The 25,322-nt window shown below is 42.3% G+C and overlaps 2 protein-coding genes and 1 long non-coding RNA gene across 53 annotated transcripts in view; 2 read left to right on the forward strand and 1 right to left on the reverse strand.

Annotated features, from left to right (window-relative positions):
- SSH2 (slingshot protein phosphatase 2) overlaps nucleotides 1-14,002 on the reverse strand; it is a 91,921-nt gene extending 77,919 nt beyond the window's left edge. The window contains exon 1 of one of the 2 annotated variants that reach the window (XM_086859451.1): nucleotides 13,692-14,002. In XM_086859451.1, the coding sequence (XP_086715577.1) occupies nucleotides 13,692-13,754 (63 nt within the window). In that variant the 5' untranslated portion in view covers nucleotides 13,755-14,002. The remainder of the gene's footprint in view (nucleotides 1-13,691) is intronic. The other variant, XM_086859452.1, reaches the window with a different exon arrangement.
- Nucleotides 8,266-11,000, forward strand: LOC111937780 (uncharacterized). Its single transcript, XR_002868761.2, has 3 exons — nucleotides 8,266-8,356; nucleotides 8,470-8,501; nucleotides 10,912-11,000. It is a non-coding gene; the product is annotated as an uncharacterized LOC111937780 (long non-coding RNA).
- The window catches only part of EFCAB5 (EF-hand calcium binding domain 5), a 35,973-nt gene continuing 24,267 nt past the window's right edge, over nucleotides 13,617-25,322 (forward strand). The window contains exons 1-8 of one of the 50 annotated variants that reach the window (XM_086859470.1): nucleotides 13,633-13,722; nucleotides 14,755-14,849; nucleotides 16,675-16,783; nucleotides 17,223-17,307; nucleotides 17,408-17,714; nucleotides 20,668-20,914; nucleotides 21,007-21,243; nucleotides 25,122-25,278. In XM_086859470.1, coding sequence (XP_086715596.1) covers nucleotides 21,047-21,243; nucleotides 25,122-25,278 — 354 coding nt within the window. In that variant the 5' untranslated portion in view covers nucleotides 13,633-13,722; nucleotides 14,755-14,849; nucleotides 16,675-16,783; ... (2 more) ...; nucleotides 20,668-20,914; nucleotides 21,007-21,046. Of the gene's footprint in view, nucleotides 13,723-13,957; nucleotides 14,125-14,754; nucleotides 14,850-16,674; nucleotides 16,784-17,222; nucleotides 17,308-17,407; nucleotides 17,715-20,667; nucleotides 21,244-25,121; nucleotides 25,279-25,322 lie in introns of those variants that run through there. The other 49 variants (XM_086859476.1, XM_086859475.1, XM_086859480.1 and 46 more) reach the window with 49 other exon arrangements.

Here is a 25,322-nt window from a genome sequence, read left to right on the forward strand (position 1 = left end):
TCACAAACATACAAATATTGAATTTTATTGCAAGCACTTGAGCTAAATCTTTTCTGATTCTACATGTCTGAAAACAAGCAGCCTGTTCATTTGCTGTAAAGCTTATAGGTATGAGTGACTTCTTTTTCAACAGGAGGACATGCAAGGCACAAACCTTCTTAGCTGTCACAAAGTACTGACAGCTATTCAGAACACAGACAAGCTCTGCTTCCAGCTCCGAGCAGACAAATGGAAATAAAAGCAAAACTGCCTCTTAACAAGATGTCATTGTACAAACTGACGTTCATGCTTTACCTGTATTGATTTCTGTACCAGGACAAAGGAACTTGTTTTCTAATTTCAAGCGCTATTGTCATTGGAAAAGTCTCAGAGCTATATGAATATTTTATCCTGACAATTTAATTAGAGATTGGTCCAATTGTAGTGCTCAACATCCAGGGATCCTGAGGCTCTTAACTGTATAAAAAGGTTGCAGTGATCTGCAGGCCTATCATCAAACAGATCACTGTAGACTCATCCTTGGGATTAAGTCATCTCTATTTGTGAGCCCGTATGTGATGATCTGTTACAGAGCGTAAGTACTGCATGAAAGCCTCTTCAAGGCCTTCACCACCATCTGTGAATTACATTATTAACAATGGTATGAACTTCCTAAGAGCATCTGGTTCTCTCCCCACCCCCTTCTCAGATCACTGGGAAGAGTTCTTCAGTATCAAAACAGGCACAGGCAAAGCTGTTTTCCTCTTTTCCATGCTTTCCTACCTCCTCCCACCCTTCAGCAGCAGAGGATAGATGGGGCTCAGCTCTCCATTTCCACGCCCTGCATGTTTTCTGCACAACCCTTGTTATTGTTAAATAAAGATGGACAAAAACAGCTCCGTGATGTGTGTACTAGAGGCATTTTACTGGGAAAAGCGGAAGTTTATTTCATCGTTTTGCAGAGGCAGCATCTGAAGTATGCTGAGAACTGTGCTGAGGCACAACGGAGACTGCACAGTCCCACCCCAGGACTTGTTTCCCACCAGCACAATTCCTGACATTAACCAAAACCAGGCAGCAGCCACTCAGCCAGCTTCAACAGTTACTGCCGTAGCAATAACTTTCTACATGCTAAGAAGTATTTTGTCATCCAAATTCTCCCAGCAAGGATGCTTCAGAAGTTTATTCTGAAATCATACCAGCTTCTTGTAAACAAGGAGGAGAAAAAAGCAGCATCGCGCAGGACATTGGAGCACACTCTCCACTGAACTTTGCACAGAGTTCACATCAAACAGCCTCCTTGGCTGCTCTAAGGGATCATTTACTCTTGCAGGAACAGAGCCTTCCTATCTTGTTTTCTACTACTTGTTCTTCAAACCCAGCTTCTCTTGCTCTCTAAGTAGGGCTTCTTGTTGCCTCAACTCTCTGTGCTCATCAGCAGCAGTTTTTCCATTCTGTTTTGCACAATACCATTCTTTAGTTGCACAAGTTTGCAATTCAGGCATCGTTACAGCCCTGTTACACATAGCATCTTCCTCTGTCTTAAGTTAGCAGCAGCGTTTCTTGAAAGAAGAGCAGTGGGCAGCTCCATAAAGACTTGTATTCAGGGGGAAACAGAATCCAAAACTAACAATCCTGCAATGTGCAGTTAACATGAGGAAAATACTGGGTGAGGGGAGGAAGACAAAACTCTTTCTGCACAAATGCACACAAACCCTTCTAACAAACTGTTTCTCTTATGCCCATGTTTCAAATAAATAAGTAATCAGACACATGTTAATGTGCTCTCACAGTTGCATCTAGAATGTGCGATTACTGTAATTAACGGTAAATACGAAATTTCTTCAAGTTTATAAAATAATAGCCAAGCATTTGGGGTCACCATCAGTCCAATGTTGCTCGAATCCACACTCTGTGTGGGCTATAAGAGGAAGTTTGCAGTTACTGCTGACCTCAAGCTACACGAGGGGAGGAAGCCTCCAGGGCAGTTCTGCAAGGGTTTAATCTCATTATGGTCACTCAGCTTTGGTATCAGGCAGGTCAAAATGAAGATGGATCATTACTCAAACTTCTGGGAAAGCACATGGCTGTGTTTTTACACAGTCATTTAAAAAAGTCAAGGGAGCCACAAGAAAATTGAGCAAGTTTTATGAGTGGCTTTAGTCAGATGGCTTGACAACAGAATCTTGTCTTATTCCCTGCAGCTTACTGGGAGGGATGCAGAGAGAAGAAAAGTCAAGAAACTGGCAAGTCTTAGAGCAAGTTAGTGGCAATTAGAGACAGGCTCTGCCAAGCCCAGGTCCCAGCATACAGTGGGAGCACAGTGTCCTATCAACAGGATCTTTGTAACACTGGTATCTTGAACAGTAGCAACTAAAATTGGAATGAACTGCCATCTTTCAAACAGTATGTACAGGTGACCACGTAATCAAATTAATTAATATTTTGCTAAACCAGTGCATTGAATATTACCCGATGAGCTCATTTTTGGAGGCAGTTCAACGCCTCACTTCTAGGACTGATGTCAGCATCACATGCTTGGAGAGGATCAGTCTGCAGCTGGATATTTTAAAGCCTTCTATTAGCAGCATAGAAAAGTCAGCGGATTTCAACAGCATCAACCAATGAATTTTTGTTTTATCACAACAATTTAGTCACCAGACCCCACTGTCAATATCTCTGTGAGAATACCAGGCCATTTCAGACACTTCAAGTCACTAGACGGAAACTGAGTTGTTTCAACAGAGAAAGTTGTGTTTCAACAAAACAGGAAATCAACAGAAAGACAAGGAAAAAAAAATCAGGAAACTCCGATTCTGACTGGCTCCTGATAAAATAATTAACCTTAGAGAAACTAAACTCAGCAGCTGTAAAAATACATAAACAAACAAATAGTAGCAGAGCAAAGGGTGTTGAGCATGAGCAACCTTCCAGGCAGCAACATTCAACCCTGAGTTCAAATCCCATTCACTCACAGACCAACTGTGATGTCATCTTTTATTCTGACATAATGCAGGATGTCACTGAAGTTCAGTAGCAAGTGTTCATGCAGGATCTGTGAAGTCTCGAGCACTTTGATGCTCGCTGCTTGCACTTTGTACCAACAAGCAGGAACAGATTTGCATTACACAAATAAGCTGTGTCTTTATTGTGCAACCACATGCAACTTTTTTGGAGAAAAACAATGCTCAAATACAAGGAGTGCTGTGTGCATCAGGCTGCAGAGTGGGTGGCAGTGATGTTGTCAGAAAGCACTCAGCACTGCTTACCTCCACACCCATTGACTTCAGCAGAAGGCTACATACGAAAAGTCTCTGAAGATGAAGCTGAAGTGTTCCCTAACCCATGGCGCTGTCCATACACTATACTTAAGAAACAGACAAAACAAAAACCACAGAAGTGAAGCAGCATGAAATTGCAGGGTTTGGGTTTTTAGTTTTTAAAAACTCTTGCAGTCCCCATTCCAGTTAAGAAATCCGACTGTAAACGCACCAGTTGTGAGAAATCCCTTCCCAATGCTGCCTGAGCCTTTGCCTTGTCTGGAGTGTAGGATGAGAACCACAGTGTTTAATGCATGCTTAGAGTGCTCCCAGAAGACCTTGGATGAGGATGTGTTAAAGCTTCATGGTCAACGCAGCTGTTAAATTGTTCAGTGAGACTGCCTAGGTTAGTCAGGGGCTGCACCAAACCCCACAGCCCTCACATGCAGCACAGGACATGGCCCATTTTAAAGATCCCTGGAAGCTTCTCTACATAAAGTTCATAAACTCTGCATCTGTTTCATGGACAGATCAGTTCATCCAGGCTACTAATTTAATTTGTAATAGTTTTAAGAATGGGAGAGTCAAAGGCACAAAGTCCTAAACCTCCATGAATGTGAAGCCCCATACACAAGATTGCAGAGCAAGGAGCAGCTCAGGTCCTTCCAGAGGAGCTGGCAGAGACCAGATACTTGAACTTCGGCGTGTGACAGACCCTCTTTGCACTCTGTGAACTTATGGATGAATAAACAGGTTTGGTGCACAGGCTGCAGATGGGGAAGGTTTCTATAACCAAGACAAACTCACAGTACTCCTAGCAGTTAACCCCAGAGGCATGTGACTATTTTCAGATTGTAGCTTTTATCCCAGTCATAGAAAGATGAGACTAAAGGAAATAACAAGATGCTTACATGTCCAAGCTCTTATTTAGCTGCTTGTGGTTCAACAAGGCATTCACTTTCATTTTAAGATGAGGCTTATAAATTCAGTGTACCCCAAAGATTTTAAAGTGAGAAGAATGCATCCTTCATTCCAAACTAACCCATCTGCAGCCAGAATTCCTCTGTACAGAGTTCCATGCTTTTTCAAGGGTTTGAACCTATTTGACAGTTGTATGATGCTCAGACCAGCCTGCACATCTCTCTCTTTCTCTCTCTTTGTTTTTTTTAATTTTAGACTTAATGTAGCATGTACTCTCAGAAAGATTTACAATGCAGCCTTTTGTAGTTAACTTGCTCCAAGTTGGGCTACTGCCAGGTTGTTATCAATGACATTTTAAGGCAGATGAATGAAGTTCTTATTACTGTGACAAGCAGAATTGTGATATGGCACATGCATACACTGAAAGAAGAGAGCTTGCTATTAGTTTGTCAGGTTAATAAATAAATAGCAATTTAATGAATGAAAGCCTTTTATTAGGAAACAAATGAACAAAATTAATATTTATAAAGCTTTAGTGGTTTAGAGCACCCTTTAAAATAAGATTATTCATTTCAGTCACAGCCACCATCGTGGATTAGAGATTCTTGAACACAGCTTCCCCTCCTAATTCTCTTATCATAGCAGTGCAAGGCAAAAAGTGAAGCTCTGCCTTCTGAGCTGTTCAGCCAGACTCAGTTTGAGATTGACAATATTGAAGGCCCATGACAACAAACATTTCTGTTACATCTTCAGGACTGCAGCTAAAGACTACACCTGTTGGAAGAACTGTTGGTTCCTTATCACAGCAGGAAGTTCTCACATTTTACACAGTGTGCTTCCACACCACACAGAGCACTGAACCTGTGCCAAGCCACGAAGAGCAGTGCTGCACGTTAGACAAACCATCAGCACTCAGCCAGGAAATTGCTCCCCATCTGCCCCCGGAAAAGTCTGCACTAAAACCCTGCTGGTATCTCTTACCCTTCAGGGTTCTTCAGCATCTCCCACAGCATATGTGGAGAATGTTCACTGCCAAAATGAAGTTTGAGGAGGGTGAAGTATGTCCAGGATGTCCCACATCCCAGGGAGCAAATGAAATTCTGACACGCACAGATCGCTTCTCACCTCAAGCTGTCTCTCTCATGTACTCCCTTTGGCTCAAGGCGTTCTGTGCTCATCTGTCCTAAAATCAAACTTGCAAGTTTAAATTTAAAACAAGCTGAGTAATTTTGGGTTGGGTTTTGTGGGGCTGTTTAGTTTTGGTTTTGTTGGGTTTTTTATTACTTTACTTTTTAAATAGGGCACTTATCAAATTCAGGACCAAGATGTGAGCAAGTGCTGAAGCTTAAAAATTTATTTTGGCTCATGCCATCTTCCCCACAAGTACTAAAAAAAAAACTTTCTCAAACTTTTCCTTTCTCCTCAACGTAAAGTCAAATTTGAACTTTCTCAGTCATATGAGAAGCAGATAGAAACTGCCCCAAAATAACCATCTCAGCCATGTACGGTCAACATGAACAGATCTAAGTTAAACAGAGCTTCCTCTCCACCAGAGCAGTTTCTGGTTTATGTGTAAAGGAGAAAAATTCCACTTCAAGGACCAGAAGTGTGGGTTGCAGAAGCATGTGGCACAGTTGTTATCTTTGCAGCATGAAGTACAAGTTGAAACCAGAGATCTGTAAAGTGTATGTGAAAAATATTCATTTCACCCACTGAGACTGTGCAAACTCTATTCCAGTCATACTATAAATGTTAACTAGTAATACCTCCTTTGCCTTAAAGGATCCTACAACTATGCCCAACTTTTGGGAAAGGGGTTGAAAATATGCTCTGCTCATATTGGTTTTACCTGATAATCTCTTATTTGAGATTCCAGAGCAGAGCAGAAGCTGCACAAAAGGACAACTCCCTTTCAGCACCACACAGTGAAGTGCTGAGGGATGCAGTGGCAGGCAAACACTAAAAGCAAGGAATATATATTAATAATATAGATATTATTATATATACTATATATGTTAGTAACATATTATATAATTATTTAATATTTAATGTTATACATTAATATATATCATGTATATTAACATTACATAATTATAATAGTATATAAAATATATCGTTAATATATAAATATATATTAATAATATATATTTATATTTTATTCCCATGTGCAACTGTAATTACAATTTTATGCAATATTAAACTTGAACCACACTACAGGGTAGCTACTGTCTCAAGATTCATTACGAGGTGGAATTCAAATTCAGGCTTACACATTCTATTAACTGCTGCAGTACCAAAATACTACCAAGGAGGAAGAAACACCACAAAGAACAAAACGGTCTAAGTTGTCCTGTCTCACTTCACTTTTTGAAGTCACAAGCTTGCTCCTCCACATAAATACAACTGAGCTGAAAAAAAATAAAACCAGAGCTCCCAGTAACAAAACTCCATAGATGTTACATAATAAAAATATTTGTTCAGAGCGTGAATTAAATCGTTGTGAACCATTGTGCAATGTGAAAGGGAAAAGGGGAGGGCTGTCATTTCAAGGTTTGCACTTCACTCAGGAAGACAATACAGCACCTAGGTAGCTGTTTCCTACCACATCTTGAAACACTGTATTTAAATACAGTGGTTACAGCATCTCTGAAGAACATGCCCAGAGCTGTTTGTCTTTAAACTATTTAAAACTGTTGAGGAGGTCTGCGGAAAGGAAAACAAAACCAGAAAGACAACAGAAACAAAGAAGAACAAAAAAAAAGAATCAATCCTTATTCCAGAAACACCTTTATCTCATCACTTAGCATTTCCTCTTGTACCTAGGTTTAGCTTCTGTCCATAGGTCAGAGAGCTGAGTCACTTCCCTGCCAGCCCCACAGCAACTTGTGAGCTAATTTTCAGTGTGACACCCTGTTTCCTATTGAAGATTCTCCAGAACACATAACTACTGCAAGGAAACAGCAGACTCTGAAGGATAGCTGCTACTGTACAAGAAGCTCACAGACATCAGCTGACTCTCTGCAGTCCATGCAGGAGCTTCAGAGACCTGTGGGAAACGCCATTTTTAGATGGACTGAGTGAAAGGGTTGGTCCTGCACCACTCAGAAGAGTCAGACTACCTCGAACTACCAACTAGCTCTCCTTTGGAAAGCAAAGGATTTTACACATGGAAGGCACATGCCCTGTCCCTCATTCTCATCATTGTGTAAAAAGGGTAGAGATGAAAAGCCTGACATGTTTTGTTTCAGGACTTTTTTTCTGAAGAATCCTAATGTACACATTTCTCAGATGTCAGCTGTTGAAGCTAAACCAAGCCAGTTGAACAAGTCTTAAAAGCTCTTGCTGCAATTTTAAATATCATAGTTCTGTACATCAAAACAGAAGGGACACGGTAGCAGCCAGTGAGAATAGAATAGCCACTGGGACGGGACTGGCTTTCCACATTAAAATTCACTTTTTGGATATTTAATTCAGTTACAAGCTGCAGACCATCTCCTGAGACAACATCTCTGGAATTTAATTCTCCAAGATCTCCTGTGCTTCTCCATTGGCAGAGCAGTGGAAAGCTTAAGCATCAAAGCCACCTCCTGAGCTCTGGTATGAGATCAGTAGAGGGACACTAAGATCTCTGATAAAACAGTTCTTTCAAAACAGGTCAGATGCAATACTCTGATGTCTTTGACTACTTCAATACAAGAAGTTTACACTGTGGCTTTAAGTTCCCCAGTAATTCCATCCTGAAACAGCCCCCACCAATGCAGTAATTTCATTATTTCCATGAAGCCTCGGTTTAGGAGTCTCTTGGGAGGAGGAGGAACAGTGCGCCCAACAGCAGCGAGGAGCTACAAGCAGAACGCCTTTCAGCAAGTGCCAGGGGTGTTCCATTTACCGGGGCCATAAGGAGTTCACGTCACAGGGCATTTGCCAGCAGTTTCATGATCACTGGCATGCACAGCAAGGGTGCGTCTCACCATTGAAGCAACAAGCTGTTAAAGTGTGTGACTCATCTCACAGCAACGTTTTCTGCCTTCCGAGAGGAGAGCAGCCTGCAATGAGCAACGCTGATAAGATGCATATTCAGAGGAATTCTATTTGGGCAAAAAGCTATTGACACATTCAAACCCCTATATACAGAAGCCTGCCCAAATGCTGACTGAAACACATGAACACACACATTGCAATATTGCAGTATTGTGGTAAGACATTTTGCAGATGGTTGGGTTGACAGTAATTTAATCAATTTATATGGCTCAACTCAGAAACGCAAAAATGGCTTTTAGCCCTTATAATTTTTTATCTCTTTAAAAAGAGCACTCCAGAGGAACAGTTTCCAGTCAAAAGGTAAGAAACAGTGTGTGCCTTGCTTAAATCACTGACTACTTCAAATAGGTATCACCTCTTTCTTCTGTTGCTTCCAAGATTCCCCATTTATGCAAAAGATATGAGCTTCATTGTCACAACCTAATAATCAAATTAAAACGATGCTCAGGCAAATCAATGGCACAGAGTGGAAGTATCTTTAAGTCAGAGGCTGAACTAAACAACTGGAACACCTGGAGCAGGCAGCTGAGCAGCCTAAGTGCTCTTGAGTGGCAGGGCCAGTTCATATGAAGCACTAGTCACAAACCAGCAGCTCCATTTGTACTTCTTGCTAATGGCATTAGCAAGAGTTGGATGAGAAGACTGCAAAGCCTGCAAAGAGCCCCCTTGCTTTAGCTGGTCCTGAGAGGATGTGGTTTGTTGTGACTGAAGAATGAAACCTTGAGCTGCAGGCTGTGATCAGGGAGCAGCTACACTGAGCTAAGCTGCCCAAAGGCTATTTTCTTTTTTATTTTTTTTTCCAATTCCCAAGACAGAAGAGTTACAGCTTTAGATTTTTCAGGATTTTTTTCCAGTAACTGGAAATCCTCAGGCATTACTCCTGCATAAAGGCAGCTCTCTTACGCTAGAATATTTCCAGCACAGATTGCTTTGTGGATGGCAGTCTCCACTCAAAATAGCATTTTCCACTTATATAAACATGTCACTGGCTCCCAGAATGGCTGTAGATGCTACTGTACCCTTCCCTTTTCAACTTATTTCCATTTCTTAAACAGCAAGAATCAATACTGGTCAGATAATGACTCATTACAGCATTACAAGCTATTTGCATTTTCAAATTACAAGCTCCTTTTCAAAACAAAAGAATTTATGTGCCACTGGAACTCAAGAGGTGAAAACTGAAATCAACTTATTGTTGAGATATGCTACAAAAGGAGTTAGAGCCCTTAAAAGGAGATAAAGATTTTCTCATGCACTCTGCAAGTTTTAATAATGTTTCTCTATGGTACTAAGTGGGGCTGCAATTCCACTGTCATCATCCTCCTCAGCTGCAAATACTGTTCTCATCTCTAAGGGGACACTATTTCATGCAGATCCTAGAGGAAACCTGGTAAGTGTGCATACAACAGGCAGCAGATACTCCAGAGAAGGACAGGTCCTCTGTCACAGTTTAACCATCAAACCGCCTTAGGAACAGGAGAGTCTCATCACACATGAATGCCCTTACACACACAAAAACTATCTGTGCTCCAGCTGCCTGGTCTTGTCCAGCTGGAGAGAAATCATCTTTTAACAGCCCAGCATCACACCCAGCAAGAGGTGGAGGCCTCCTGGTTTCCTCACAGGGCTTTCAGAAGTTTGAAAGACAGGAAGTTACAGATCACCTCACTGAAACAGTTCTATCTCCCAAATGGTGACAACTGGCACCAGAGGAAACAGCTACCTGTAGGGCACTGCAAGGTTTGCCTAAAGTAGAAATCAGCTCATTCTTCTGGGCCACTGCCTCTGAAAACTTCAGTTTTCAGAATGAGCTCTGGCTATACCTGAAAGACATCAGCTGGAGAAAATCAAGAAACAATAGATGATCTTTACTGATCAGAGCATCTTTAAATATCAGGCATTCCTAACTGTACTAAGTATTTCGTAAGAAGCTTCTGATTGCCCAGCTACATTGTAGTTCCCTCCAAAAATCAACTCTCCATATCCTTATCCATGCAGCAGCAATCAAGATCTTTATTTTTAAAAAAAGGGAAAATAGAAAAATAAGTTCTACGTGAGATAGACTGGACTTATCAATGATTAAGTGAACTCACAATTACCACATTATTTAACAGCAATTACAGGACCAGGGGTAGTGAAATGTTATATTTAGCTTCCCCAAAAAGAAGTGAAAATATTTCCTGTACATTCTACCAGCAAGGAGCTTCCAAGCATAACATGACAGACACTCCCAAACACATTTTCAGGACTCTACTTCCAGCTCAAGCTGTTCTCTTGGGGTTGAGGAGAAGTCCAATGGTTTAGGTTTTCATTTGCTTTAGCTTTTTTTTTTTCCCCCGAACTGTGCATTTTAGAGTAATATATACACAGTGTATCCTCTCTTTTTGGGTCAGTTGGTCCCTTCCAATTGTTGCATATTGTCTCCCTCAGGGTAGGGAAGACAAGTGAACTGTGAGAGCAGCCAGGGCCAGATTGCCTGCCCAGCTTCTTTACTTCTCAGGAAAGAGATATAATAAACAAAAGGAAAATAACACTTTCCAGAAATTACAGATACTATTTTTTGGTAACTGTGCATCAAAAATACTTTAAAAGGCCAAGTTTCAATAGATTATTTCCAATACATGTAATTATCAGCCAAGAACTGCAATTGAGCAACAATACATCAACCTTAGCACCAAGGACCTCAAGGCATCTTTGTATTTTACTGTAGCACGGTCCTGTCTGTCACCACTTTCTGCTACCATGGCACATCAGAAGACAACAGTTCTGCTGTAAGGATTGAAGATTGCAGTCTTATTTCTCAAGAGTGACTGCATAACCAAAGGCCAAAAGAAACAGCCAAAGTCTGGACAGACAATTAAAGGAATTTTACAAGTCGTCAAGCAATCAGAGGGCTGTAAATGTATAATCAACACTTTGCATAAACTACCCTGAAATGAATGCTCATGAGATGCTCACTGTGGCAGTGAGAACAAGATAAAAACCTATAAATAAAAGCCATCCAATTTCAGAGCGATTCAGATCAGCTATTCCCCTGAATCCTTAAGAACCAATTATAACAGTTTATAGGGCACACTTAATGCAAAAAATCCAGTTTGAGGACACCAATTTCACCCTTTCTCCTTGTCTGAGAAGTTTATCTCTGAAGCAAAAAGACATCAAGCAATTTAAAAAGAGAATCCATTTCTGTCCTCAAAATTCTTAGTGACCTGGAAACAGAATTAGACATAGCCATATGCTTGCACACTGACATGCTCCTCCCTTGCCCACAAGTTCCAGCAGTTGCCAGATAATCTTTGCTCAGAAACGGCAAGGACAGAGCCTTATAGTACTAATAAAATCGAGCAAAATGAGCTTTCATTTGAAGAGTTAACCTGGAGGCAGCCACAGGAAGCTACCATCAGTTTACAACAAATTGATTGAAACAATTTGACTTAACACTAAAAGAATCAAGTCCTCCTGCTGCAGTTGGCAGGGATTCATGAGAATGGCAAGCATGGCAGGCTTAGACCAAAGCCTTCAGAAGGACTAAAAATGTGTCTGCCCTGCTCACAAACCAAGGAGAATGATCTGAAATGATACTAAAGTTTTGATTAAGAAACAAGAAGTTTGCGGCAAAGGAGGAACACACACAAGCTCTAACAGAAGGAGAGAGAAACAACCCACCCCAGATATTTAAGAGGCTAAAAGGGCAGTCCTATCATGAAGTGTGGTTAGGAAGTTGCAACAGGAAACACAGAAGTGTTCAAACAATAGCAGTTAAGATCATGATGAAAATCAAGTTCACTTTATAGTACAAGAGAAGTCTAAGAAAGCAGAAGTAATTATCAGGCCCGAAACCAGGCCAGGAATATGCCACACACTTATTTCTGGTACAGAATACACCTCCACATCATGGCATGAGAGAAAGAGAATATAGACACATAAATCCAAGGCTACATCCTCTGGATTCATCAGACTCCACGGGGAGTTGTTTTTATATTTAACAACTAAGTAGTATCCAAATATCAGCACGGTTTCAATTTAATTTAATTGGTTGGGAAACAGCCTGGCTGTTGCAGATGGAAGAGCTTTAGAGGATACAACTAATTGTTCATATATATATAAAATATTTAACAAAGGGAGGGTCTATGCATCCAAGTGGGAGAAAGAAGGAAAATTAATTCAAATGGGAGAAAGAAGGAAGATGCCAAGACAGACCTATCTATTCTCACTAGATGCTCACTATAAATGTATGGGAAAAGGAATGGTGGAAAGGGTGAAGAAATCTCTGAAGTAATGCAGCACATTAATATTTATAGTAGGTAAGTATAAGCAAAATTAATCTGTGTTGCTAAGTAAATATATCTCAGGAGAGACATGGGAATGAAAGAGGGCGAAAAAAAGAGGTAAGTGTTCTGACAGCTAAAATGCCATTGGGGCAGGCAGGTCAAGTAGCTTATCTACTTTCAGAAGAGCTTACCTAACACAACAAGAAATATTTTCAAAGTAGTTGACTTTTTCATTCCCCCCCACTGAGGATGAAAGCAACTGGGATTTCAACTATTCTCTTCCTCCAAACATTCGCAAGCCAAGCATAACAGCAATGTGATAATGCATGAGGTTTTTTAAGGATAAATGCTAACTTAGATCTAAGTGTACACAAGTGAAAGCAAAGCTATTTTCATTCTCATCCTTGACTACATCAGAAACGGCACATAGAGGGTAGTTAGCAGCTTAAGGGGTTAACATGCAGGGGTTTATAATAGAGAAGTACAAACAACAAACAAAACAACAGCGTGTCCCAAGTTTAAAGAGCATGGAAAGGCAGAAGCCTTCAGAGCCACCTGTGCAACCCAGGGCAGCAACGAAAACATCTGTCCTGCTGCACATCTCACTTAGGGATTTGGAATCTGGCCGGTCTGTGTCTCTCCTGGGCTTGACACAGCCCTGTGAAGATTGCATGCACCGCTCTAAAAAAAGGGGGAGAAAAGCACCTTAGCTGCCCGCAAAAGCAGTGCCGGGCACTGGGGATACCCAGAGGGTGCTGTCAGATGAGATCAGCTGAGCACGACCGGAGCCCCAACCATGTCAGGTCGCTTCCACACACGGTTCCCGCCTCTCCCACCGCATACAATGAACACAGAATAAACCGGGCGGTTTTATGGAGACAGCCCCGCGCCGCCCCATCCTTCACAGAGGGGCTGGGTATGACCGACACCGTGCCCCATGAGGGCCGGGAGGGAGCTGCCCTGCCCCAGCACGGGCCTGCTGAGGGGCACCGGGACCCCCGCCCGTCCCCTCGGCTGTCAGCAGGCCACAGCCCAGGGGCGTGTGAGCCTCGTTCCCGGGCACCGCGGGCCCGCATCGTCCCCGGCCCGGGGCCCGGACACCGGCGGCACCGGGGTGGGGGGGATGAAGCAGAGGGGGTGCAGCGCATGCGCAGCACCGCGCGCCGGACCCCAACGGCCGCCGAGCGCCGCGCTGCCCTCAGTGCCCGCCGGGACTCACCGAGGCGCAGGGGCTGGAGGTGGCGCTGGGGGTAGGCGAGCGCTGCACCGTAACCAGAGCCATCGAGGCGCGGCGGGCCCCCCCCGTCCGGCCGTTCGGCGGGGGCGTCACTCCATGGCGGGGACAGGGGAGGGGAGCGGAGCGGAGGTGGCGCAGCGGCGGCGGCGGCCGCAGGGGGCGGCAGCGGCGACAGCTCCGCGCGCGCCCGCAGCCTCTCGCCGACTGAGGCGCGGCGGGGCCGAGCCGGCCGGGCACAATGAGGCGCCAGCGCGCACGCGCCGGCTGTCAGCGCGCGCGCGGCGCCGCCCCCTGGCGGCCGCGCCGCCTTAACCCCCGCGGCGCCGGCGGCTCCTGAGGGGTCCCGGAATCCCCCGGTCTCGGTCCCTGAGGGGGTCGCGATAGGCTGGGGGCCTCGACATCCTCACCCCGGTCCGTGAGAGGGCTGGGATGGGCTGGGGGGCTCGACATCCTCACCCCGGTCTGTGAGAGGGCTGGGATGGGCAGCGGGGCCCAAGCATCCCCTCCCCGGTCCCTAAGGAAACTGCAGTGGGCAGGAGGGTCCCGGCATCTCCACCCGGGTCCCTGAGGGGGCTGCGGTGGGCAGCCCTGAGGGACCTGGAGTACCCCAGCATTCTCTCCCCGGTTACTGAAGGGGTTTCGGCGTCCCCCCCCCGGGTCCCTCAGCCTCACAGACGGCTTTTATTAATGTATGTCAGCAGGGCATCCTCCATGTGCCTCCTGCCTGGTGATGGTTTGTGGAATCCCATCCCACTGGGATAGTGGGTATGGCAACCACTGGTGAAAAAGTTGCCAAATGGTGGAAGTTGCCATTAATAGTCACGTAACATAGCTTTTCCTTGGATTAGGCAGCAATAGTAACTCCATAATGAGAGAAGTGTATAGCACCTCTTTGTACAGCAATGCACACGTCCAAGCACCAAAAACCAGATCGAATGATTGCATCTTAAGCATTCAAACATTCCCAGATGCAGACCTGTTTGGTGTTTGGGGGTCTGAAACAAAGGGTCAAGTGCTATTAAATTTATTTGCTTTTCAATTTCAGCCTGGTGCCACCAAATTAATGGGAAGGAGGTAATTTGGATCAAGAATCTACAAAATTCATGGGAAAGAGGTGACTGGAATCGAGAATTGTCTTGGGTATGGAATGACAACATTACATATGATAACCAGAAACTGTTCTAAACATTAAGTAGAACAAACTCTTTGTCTGGAGTGTGTATCAACCCATAGATTCCATTTAAGTACATGGCTGATGCTGCTTCAATCTGTTCCTCAGATTGACAGCACTTTTTCCCTTGTAAATTTAAGAACTGGAGAAGACACATAGTTTCTCTTTAGGTTATTCCTCAGTTGAAATAATGATTCGGGAGTCTCCTGTAGCTGGACTTGGCTACGATGGAGAAGTCAGACTTGCAAAACTGGGGCATTTTGCCTCCTGGTGGACAGGTGAGAATGGAGGACAGGCTTCCTAAACTGGACTAAACAGTTCACAGAGTGGGCTGCACAGCAAGCCAGGGTCTTGAACATGCAAGTATAGGGCTGCTTTCAGGTCCATAGCTCATGTTCAGGTATGTCTGCATTGACAGAGAGGATTGACAGAAGACTAAAGTTCCCAGAGTAGTGTAGCAGTTCCCTCACCTGAGACTGATGTTTCGTTCTGGATTTTGATGGAATCATGCAAGGATTACTGTCAAGATATGATTATTTAAACCATGTTCCAAAGTAGACTTGTGTAATTTTCATATACTCTGTAGAACTTCCAGGTATTTGAACAGCAAACTCTTTTACAAAACATTTACCACAGGTAAACAATGGAGTTGCTATCTACAGTTCACTAGAAGTCCAACATATCAGTTATTAGCTACAACAATCACAAATTGTGATAGTCCTCCAGCCTCTAGAAAGGTGTAATTTGCATGTGAAGTGTTTTTTAGCAGCAGAATTTAAATGTGGAGGAGGAAGCTATAAGGCAGATGTATTGGGATTGAAAAGAGCAATTAGAGGGCAGGCTGTGGTCACAGCATCAGTGTTGGTACAGAAAACAGACTGGAAGTCTGTGGCCTTATTCTTTCCTGTGCTGGAAGCACTGTGGTCACCACCTGCTGCTTCAGCCCAGAGTAGCATTTAAAAGAAGAGCTGTACATGAGCTGGTTTTGTACACATTTCCAAAACTGACTATTTAACACACTGCAAACATTTCCCTGGCTAACACAACTTATTATTACTACATGTTAGGGCTTTTATTGCATAATCTTGGTATCAGTTGCGAAAGCAAACAGAGTGCTCCCAAAATGTACCTTACACAGAAAAAGAAAAAAAATATAGAAGAGGCAATTCCAGCAAAACATCTGTGATGACATATTCAGCCCATTGTTTTGTCAACAGTGCAAGTATTTGGTGGCATAATAAAAGGATATACTTTGCTTAGCAAAAACATTAAGGGATAACAGCCAAGTTAGATAGGGTACAATTAAAGGCTTGCTTAACCCACGGGATTCCACTTCCAGAAAAATAAAAGTAGAGCTGTTTTGATCCATCCTTCTAAGTTCTAGTTGTATATTCTTGTTTGGGGGTTGAAAAAAAAAATCACCTTTTGTTTTTTTAAATTTATGTTTCGGTCTCAAAAAGTTTTGTAAGTTAATTGTAATAGCAACAGAATTCTGAATTGCAAAGGGGAAAAACCAAGCCCACCTGGGAGAAGAGATAACAGGAATTAATCATGTGCAAACTGCTTTGAGGAAAAAGTGCACAATCCAGTTTAAAGCCTCATTTTAAATTACTTCTGTACACTAATTTTCTGCTTCATTTTGTTAACATAATTGATGCTAGACTTCAACACATCTTGGAAATACACTGCAATGAGTATATTTCCTTCTGATATGTTTCTCCAAATAAATAGCAAAGAAATGATAATTTATTACAGTGTATTTTTCACATGAAAGTTGACCTCCTCTATTTCAAGGTTTCTTACAGGCTATTCCATGAAATGGAGACTAATAGAGGGCAGAGCACCTTGCAGCTGTTCCAATGACAAATACCACAGATAAAGTAACAGTTCAGTTTCCCTGCAGGTAGGCAATCCAAAGGTTTTGGCACTTCCAGTATAAAATACAAAGAGAGAAACATCATTGGATAAACCTCATTTCCTGGCAGAAATTGCTGTAAGTTTCTCAGTTGGAAGTCGTGCCTAACCCAAGGGAATTGCTGAACAGGCATCTGATTTACATTCGTGTAAGTGGGTGCAGAATGCCTGTTGTAGATGTGCTTGTCTTTTGCCTTCTCCTTTTCCTGTCATATTATTCTTTAAAGAATATTGGAGAGATTATGAAAGGAGATTCATCAAATTCCTTTAGATTCAGGTTTAAAAGCAATCTGAGAAAATGGCACCGTGCACTCCCCTCTCGTTAGTGCTTGTGTGCCTTTCCTGCAAGACTGCTTCAAAGCAACACAATAAAGAAAGCCTGGAAATGTTTAAATTGAGTTTGTAATTAATTTCTTTTTATGTCTAAGATTCTCACATTTGGTTTACACATCCTCCCTTCAGCTGGTAATGGATTTGAGACAGTTACGGAGTTTGTGAACCTTGAATCTGAAGGTAAACTGTCAGTGGCACCTGTGGATTCTCTCTCTGTTTTTTTCTCTTAATGTTCTCTGTTGCTATTCATAGTCCTTTTTTGATTTTATTTTATTTTCAGTCATGTGATGCAATGTTCTAAGTTCAGTACAGAAGAGTCTGTTGGGCTGTGCCAAAGCCAAAAGACAACCTACAGCAATTCTGATCGTGGAAAGATATAGCAACCTTTGGGATTATTGCTTAGCAACTGCAAACACACAGAGGAGTAAAACTCACAGCCCAGCTCCACAGCAGGTCTGAGAAATCCCTGATTCACTTCAAGATTTTTAATGGTTGAGAACAGATGGGCATATATTAAATCCCTGTTGATTTGCAAAGCCACTTTGAATGCAGGAGGAATAAGATCTATTTTGATACCTGCTCCAAAGGTAAGAAAAACAGTTCTTCAAAGCTTCAAAAAGCAAAGGAGAAAACATTTTAAAATTTTAATTGTATTGGAAAGATCATGTATTAAAAGGGTATTGGGCTTTTTGTGATGAGATAAATATGCTCTCTTAAACACATGAGGGAAAGGCAAAATTATTTCTGAGCAATAGAATGTCAAAGAGATTTGGCTTTGTTTTTGAAAATGCTTTTATAACTCAAACATCTTGAAAATATTTACCTAAACAAACTTTAGTCTTTCCTGGCTTTATCCCGCCCATCAAAATTCTCTAACAGAGTAACAGTGAAACCATAAGAATATTGTTTATGAGCAGATTTGGGTTTTGTACAGAAAACACAGGGATAATCTTTTTGTACCTGCAGGGATTCCAGCAAGAATATTTTTCTCACAGAAAAGGAGCCAGGGAAATGGCATCCTACTAAATAATGGAAAGCTTATCTTGCCTTTAGCTTGAACAAAGGCTTACAGGAAACTTTATATCACACTTCAAATTTCCTGGGTGTTTCTAGAGCTTGCTTCTGTGCTCCATGCTTGCTGTTATTTGGCCTCCCTTTGGGAATGCCATGGGCCCTGAGAGCTCTCAATATTATTGTAAAATCATAGACTCATAGAATCATTAAGTTTGGAAAAGACCTCCAAGATCATCAAATCCAACATTTGACTGAACATCACATTGTTAATATGACCATGGCACTGAGTGTCACGTCCAGTTGTTTCTTGAGCACTCCCAGGGATGATGGCTGCTCCCCTTCCAATGCCTCACCACCCTTTCAGTGGAGAAATTCTTCCTTATGGGCCAAATTCTCAACTAATGAAAATCAGCACTGAAGGTTATGAGCCAATGGAGTCTTATCCATTGTGTGTCTCTGTAATCCTCCACAAATCCCAAGTTTCATGTCCTGATTGTAGCATTCCTGTGTTGTTTATTTTTTTCTTTGTTCTTCCATACCCTCTTAGTCTTCTTCATCTGTACTGCATTAAAGCACTGGGCACAGTTCTCCATGCTCTGCTTCCATTCCTGGAGTTACGTGGATGCTGTGGAATTGAGAAAAAACAGTCACACTGGTTGTTTCATGTTTTGTTTTGGTCAGAGACATGGAGATCCTTTAAAAACATTTACTAATCCTCAAAACAATCCTAACAAAAGACTGAGAGCAGTGTGGAAAACATATCCATCATCTTTCAGAATCAGCCACCTCATAAAGCGGAGTGAAGTTGTCACTTTAGCATTGCACAGAAACTGCAGAGGGTTTCATAAAGGATGTTTTAAAAATAACAGAAGTATTTGAAACTACAAGAACAGTTTATTTTGGCACAACAAAACCAGCTGATTTGGAATGTGACCAGAACATTTGGTTAACACCCTGCTCTGAACCAAGGAGTCTGGTTTTACAGCTTATTGAAAGGAACTCACCTAAGCAAGGAACAATTCCACAGGGTGGACAGGTTCCCCTTTCTACCACTGTAAATCCAGACCCCTTTCCAGCTCATGTCCTTTGGTAGCAAAACCAACTACCAGCCTAAAACCCTCTTTGTGGGTGAGATATACAGCTTGAGCCAGAAGTCTATCCCATTCCCAGCAGGAATGGACCTTTGGAAAAAATTTACTGGAAGATGCCAACAAGCCCACTGAGAAAACAGAAATTTAATGCTATGAAGCATCCCACCCATCCAGGCAGTATTTGTACTCCAACAGTGTTAATGAACGAGAAGGTCAACACATTCATAATTAAATTTGTGTGCCAGGAGGGCTGTAGATCACAGTTATGCATTTCCTAGAAGGCTGAACAACTTCAGAACAGCTACAAATGCTTAAACAGGAAGAGCACTACATATCGAAAGCTCTGGATCTGGATCTGCTATGAAAACTGAAAGACCTTGGTGAAAAGAACTTTTTTAAATAAAAACTTGAAGAGGGTAGTGTGGCAACAAATTCAGAGTGGAGTTCCATTTCTAATTTGGAATGGTGTTAGATTGTTTTTTAATATCACCTTTCTTTTGCTGTTGTGTTTAATCCTGACCTGGGGATTTGCAGCATACTGCTGATTTTTCATGCTTTGAATCATGTAGTAGCCAGGTTTCTGCTCTATTCTGTGTGTGTAAATGCATGGAGACATATAGAAACATTTTTCAAATTGTGCCTTGCAAGCAGCTCAGTTTTTTCCTGGTATTTCACAGAATTAACATTTTGAGCACTGAAGGTTGAGATTGTAAAGGAATTCTTCTTTTACAGAGTGATCTACAACATAAAGTGCTTGTGAACAACTTAATTATAGAATTCATGGTATAGGTTTCTCCTTTCTGTGGAAGCTCTGCTGACCCATGCACATGTGTTCTTGTTACCTTAACAAAATGTCCAGAGCAAGAAAGAGTTGCCACAGTTAAAGTTGTTTGTGGGACAAGCTTCCTCACTATTCTTCACAGCCTCAGAAAAGCTGATGCAGAGGAGGCATGTAGAGGAATCTTGCCCCTGGGTATCTGGAATTTTCCATTACTTGCTTCCTTTGTCTCATATCCACTGGATTTCCTGGAGGCAGGGAATGGACCTGAACAGAAATAATGTGCTGGGGGTAAGAGGATTCTGCTGGTGGGAACTGTTCACTGGTTGGTTTTTGAGTCTCTAAGTGACCAGGAATTAATCATTCCCCTTTTGTGTCTCAGTTTCTTCTGCCCTAAGAAAGGAACACACTTATTTAGTTGCTCTGTCTCCAAGGGCTGTTGTGATACATAATTGATCTTTATAAATGATTTACTGATCTTTGAAGTAAAGGGTCTGTATTTATTTAAGAGTACAAAGCAGCAGTAACAGAATAAAAAAGGAACATAGAAAAAATATTAGTTAGTGCCTAACAATTGACTCTATTCCTGTGTCACCTGGTAGGGCACTGCTGCATCTTTTGGCATTATATAACATCTGCTTTTTTTCTGTGTCACAGTGATGGAGGTATAGCTGCTCAGCCAGAAGAATCAGCCCAATCTGCAGATCTACAAGATCCTGAGCTTGGCCATAAGCACAGGACTACAACAGAGATGGAAAGCAATCAGGGGCGTGATGAAGTGCCACGTCCTAGTAACTACAGTTCGTGGAAAGAGTGTTTTCATGAAAAGGTACAGCAAAGGTGTCTGAGTCTGCAGGAGACAAAGGTGAAGTTGGTTCAAGCACAAAAGGCAGAAGAAGCAAAGGTGAGGAGGAGAGAACCCGGGGACTGGCTGGCCAGAGAGTGGTACAATGAGGAGAAGGAGACACTCAATACTCGCATCTATTTGCTCGACAGCCTCCTCCCTACATTAATCCCAGGAGTAGAAAATTTGTTAATGGAAGTGGAAAGAAACCATGTGCTTGTATCAGACCAAGAACCAACCAGATTTAACCCCATTAATTATCTTGGAGAATACCTGATGAGGCATAATCCTCAGTATATTGTTCCTCCAAAACCAGGCCCATACCTACGAGAAATGAAGGTGGTCTCGGAGGAGCTCAAATCTTTGAAGCAAGGTACAACATCACAGAGGTGAGAGCACTGACATTGTGGCTGGTCACAAGGCCAGAGCTGGTGTCTTGGTCTCTGTTTTACAAAAGGAATGTTGTCCCTGCAGCCTGGCTGGCAGAATCTTGAGCAAAACACACCTTGTGGAGTGCAGTGCTAGGGATGGTATTTGTCTCATAAAAACTTGAGAAGCAGGACAAATGCCAGAACATGGCACACAGAATGAAACACTAGTTATTCCTGTTTAAGGCAATATTCTGCCCTTCACAAGGATATAGTTCCTCCTTAAACTCTCTCTTAGTTACACGTGAGCAATGCAAACTTCTTCCAAACCAGTCTAGCTTAGTGACAGCAGCTATTAGGGACAGGTGTTAGCATCAAAGGTCTGGACACTCTTCAGATAATTTCTCCTGTAGTCTTCCAAACTTAATAAAAACGTAACCTTTTTTCCTCCTTCAGGATGATTTCTCTTGACCAGGACAACAACATTATCCTGGCATATTGTAGAAACTCCTTCTCCTGGGATTTTTATTTAAGCTTTCCTTTTATATTCTATTTTTCCTTTTAGAGTAGAAACTGGGTTTTTTTTTGTTCTTTTGCTTATTTCTAGGCTGTTTGCTTTAGTGTAATATTTAATGAATATTGGAACGGGGTTCCATGACACCTTACAAAACGCTAAGGTTAGAATGTAAGAACATTAGATGAACAATAATGCTTTATTTTCATTGCTGTCTTCAGGAAAATATAGATGTGAACTTTTCAGTTCATACATGATCCAGAGGTGACTGTGATTAATGTTAAAATGACTTATTCACTACTAGATCACTTTATTCTGTATCTGTGTTTGTAGAATAATGCCTTCTGTTTGAATGACTCTGTATTTGCATAAATTGTTCCTACACCTTGAATATTGGTTTCAGTGTCAGGAATTAGGGAAGTAAAATGTTGACATGTCTTATGCATAAATCCTAAATGAAGATAATTGAAGTTGCCAGTATTATAATGCTTAAAAGAATATGGTAAGTCTCTCTATCTGAGCTTCTGTTTCTACATTTCCATTAAACATACTGGTGCAGTTTGTAGGAAGCATGCCTGATGTGAATACAACAAGACAGTGTGAGAAGTGAATTTCATAATCACTGATAAAATAATTTCAGTTTTATTTTCTATATTTTACATGTTGGTCCACTGAAACAAATGAGCTGGGGAAATACGTCTTTCAGTGAGTTTTCACTCAAGCACAGGCTGTTCTGGGGGGATGCTTAGGATGTCAGCCTCGCCACTTTGCTTTAGGAACAATTTTATCATTCCTGTTGCTTCACAGAAGGACACCTGGATACAGGACCATATCTCACTTTTATGTTGAAAAAGTAACTGAACTAAAATACATAAAATTTCCTGGGGCTTTGGATTGGGCTTTTGTTTGGTTCTCTTTTATGGGCTTATTTTCCCCTCCTAAAATACTCTTGGTTTTCATTGTGAATCAGAGCTGGTTTCTGGAGAAAGATTTTCCTGTTGAATGCAAAGTGTTGGCTACCCATGACCTGTTACCTTGACCTTGGCTGTTAAGCCTATTTTTACATTTGGAGACAGGTTCTCAATTTGTAGCTCTCAGACCTGAGTCAAAGGAAGTGGCTGTCAAGACTTACAGAAATAAATATCTGCAAAAACAGCATTGCCAGGGTTGCCATTGCCATGATTATGTAATCACGGCTGTAGCAGGTTTTGCATATCCACTGGTAGTAGTATCATGAGATTTGCATTCACAGCAGCTCAGGATTTACATATTTGTGATGGCTGTATTGTGGGATTTGCATGGGATTCTTAAATCACAGCAATGCAGGATTTTAACAACACCACACAGCAGTGAGACTCCTCATGTGAGTCACTGGATTTCAAACAGGCCAGAATTGTTACAAGAGCAGTGCCAGTCTGTGCTCAACACTTCTCATCTAATCACCAGAAAGGTGAGGAATGAAATTCTGCCTCAAATGGAGGTCCTGGGAGCCTTGGCATTACCTTCAGGCAAGGCAGGATTCATCACAGGTTCCCATCTAACACTTACCTATCCTCAGTGAGCTCTCTTGGCCTTTCTCCAGTTTCTCTTTAACTGCTACCTGACTGGGAGTCAAGGCAGGAAAGAGAACAGATGGGAGAAATTCCTTATGCACATGGACTGATACCTGAAACAGAGCCTTTTGTCCAGGGATGGGAGTCCTTCAGGCTGACTCACCCATCCCTGTGTGGGAGGCAGGCAACTCTATTCTTAGGAAACATGTTTGGTTCTGCAGGGAGAAGTCACCTTGCTGCCATCTCCTCTTTTCTGGAAATGTCTGATCTGAAATAAGCTCACTTTGCAATGTGTGCCTGGTGCCATTATCCCTGTTTTGCCATCATTGTCTGAGGGACACCAGGCAGAGGATGCATCTGCCCAGTTTTAGGACCCTAGAAATGAATGCAAAACTGCAGCCCAGTGCAGGTGCAGCACAGAATGTAACTTGCGCTGGACACTGCCCAAATTAATCACCAGAGCACCTTGGCAGCTCTGAGTAGGCTCTGCTTCCAGTTTCCAGAGGAGCTACCTCTACAAATGGTCTGGTTTTCTCCTGCTGCAGCATACATTGGAGAAAAATCTGTTTGTCCACTTAGGTTGGTATCTGCTGCATTCCTTCTCTCCTTTTTGGCTCTGGGAAGGAGGCAGAAGATGGAAAAATATTTTACCCTTCCCCTGCTATCAAAGTGCCTGAGGCTGAGCTGCCTCAGCAGCACTTGTGCAATGCCCACCATCGATTAAGGAACCAAATGATTCATTAAGAAACCTCTGTGATAAATGGCCATGAAGAACAATGACCTTGTGATAAAACTGACTGTGATCAAAGTGTATTGCTGTGACATGTAAAATAAGTTTTTCTGTTCATTAAAGAAAATATTGGTGGACTATATTGTTGGGTAGGATGACCCCAGAAGAATGGAAGAGAGCAGGGACAGGATCAGCCCATTTCAGAGCATGTGAAACACAGAGGGAAGAAGGGAGCAGGAATCATTAGCTAAAATATAGGTTTTGGAGTTCTCAGGTACAAAAGAGAAGCAATTCCCCTTTCTCTTAGTAGCTACAGAGTGTGTGAAGGCCACAAAGATGAGCAGCTACCTCAGTGTGGAGAGATTCCAGCAGCCTCCACCAATAAGAGCTCTTCTCTCTATCTGAACTGATCATTGGGGTTTAAGCATTTTGACCTTCCTAAAGGGTTTTTTCCCCATTTCATAAATTAACAAAGTCAAAATCAAAGCAGATGAGTTTGGGGTCAATTTTATTCACTTGTTTTGTTGTGTGAAATGGAGGATTGGGAAAAACATGGCTGGGTGTTTAGAGAAGCAAAGAAAACAGAAGCATGAAGAAAGGGAGCTGACTGGCAGTCCAAACCTGCAAGCTCTATGTGTTCAAAATGATGGAGAGGCTGAGGTATTATCCCTGTCCTAAGGCAGTGAGGGCTCTATTGTGTGAGGCTGCTTCAGAAATTTCACTGAACATTGCTCTTTGCCAGTGAAGTGCTTGTGAAAAGGTACTTGGGTTTGGAGACAATGAAGACTGATGCAATTTTGTTGGTAAATCAACTGTAGCAAAATTATGCACCTGTCTCCCTGCTAGAATTGAAAGGAAATTGAAGGACATCTACACAATAAATGATGAATGTCATTATAAATGTGAAAGTAAAATGTGTCGCTGTTGAAATGACAAAAATCTAGGAGAGCTGCACAGATGATTTTCCATTAAATGTCTTCCACATAGACGGGAATTTCAGCAAAGGGTTGCTTCTTTTTGTTTTGTTCTTTAGGGTAGGCTTAATCAGTCTTAAGTATGTCTACGATGGTATCTTTCTAATCCATGTTCCCATGTCCTACAGGCTGGCCCAGATGAGGGCTGAGGCAAAGAACAGACGTGAGGAAAGGGAGGAGATGGAAAGACAGAGAGCTGAGGAGACAGCAAGGAGAAAGGAGGTGTTGACAGATCTGTTCAAGGAGTGGATAGTGGATGGCAGAGACAGAATCCCAGCAGCACTGGTAACTAGGGGAGATCCTGCTGTTGCAGACAGGATGAAAGGGAC

The sequence above is a fragment of the Cyanistes caeruleus genome, chromosome 21, assembly GCF_971803275.1.
Source record: "Cyanistes caeruleus chromosome 21, bCyaCae1.hap1.1, whole genome shotgun sequence".
In the NCBI taxonomy this organism is placed as follows: Eukaryota; Metazoa; Chordata; class Aves; order Passeriformes; family Paridae; genus Cyanistes; species Cyanistes caeruleus.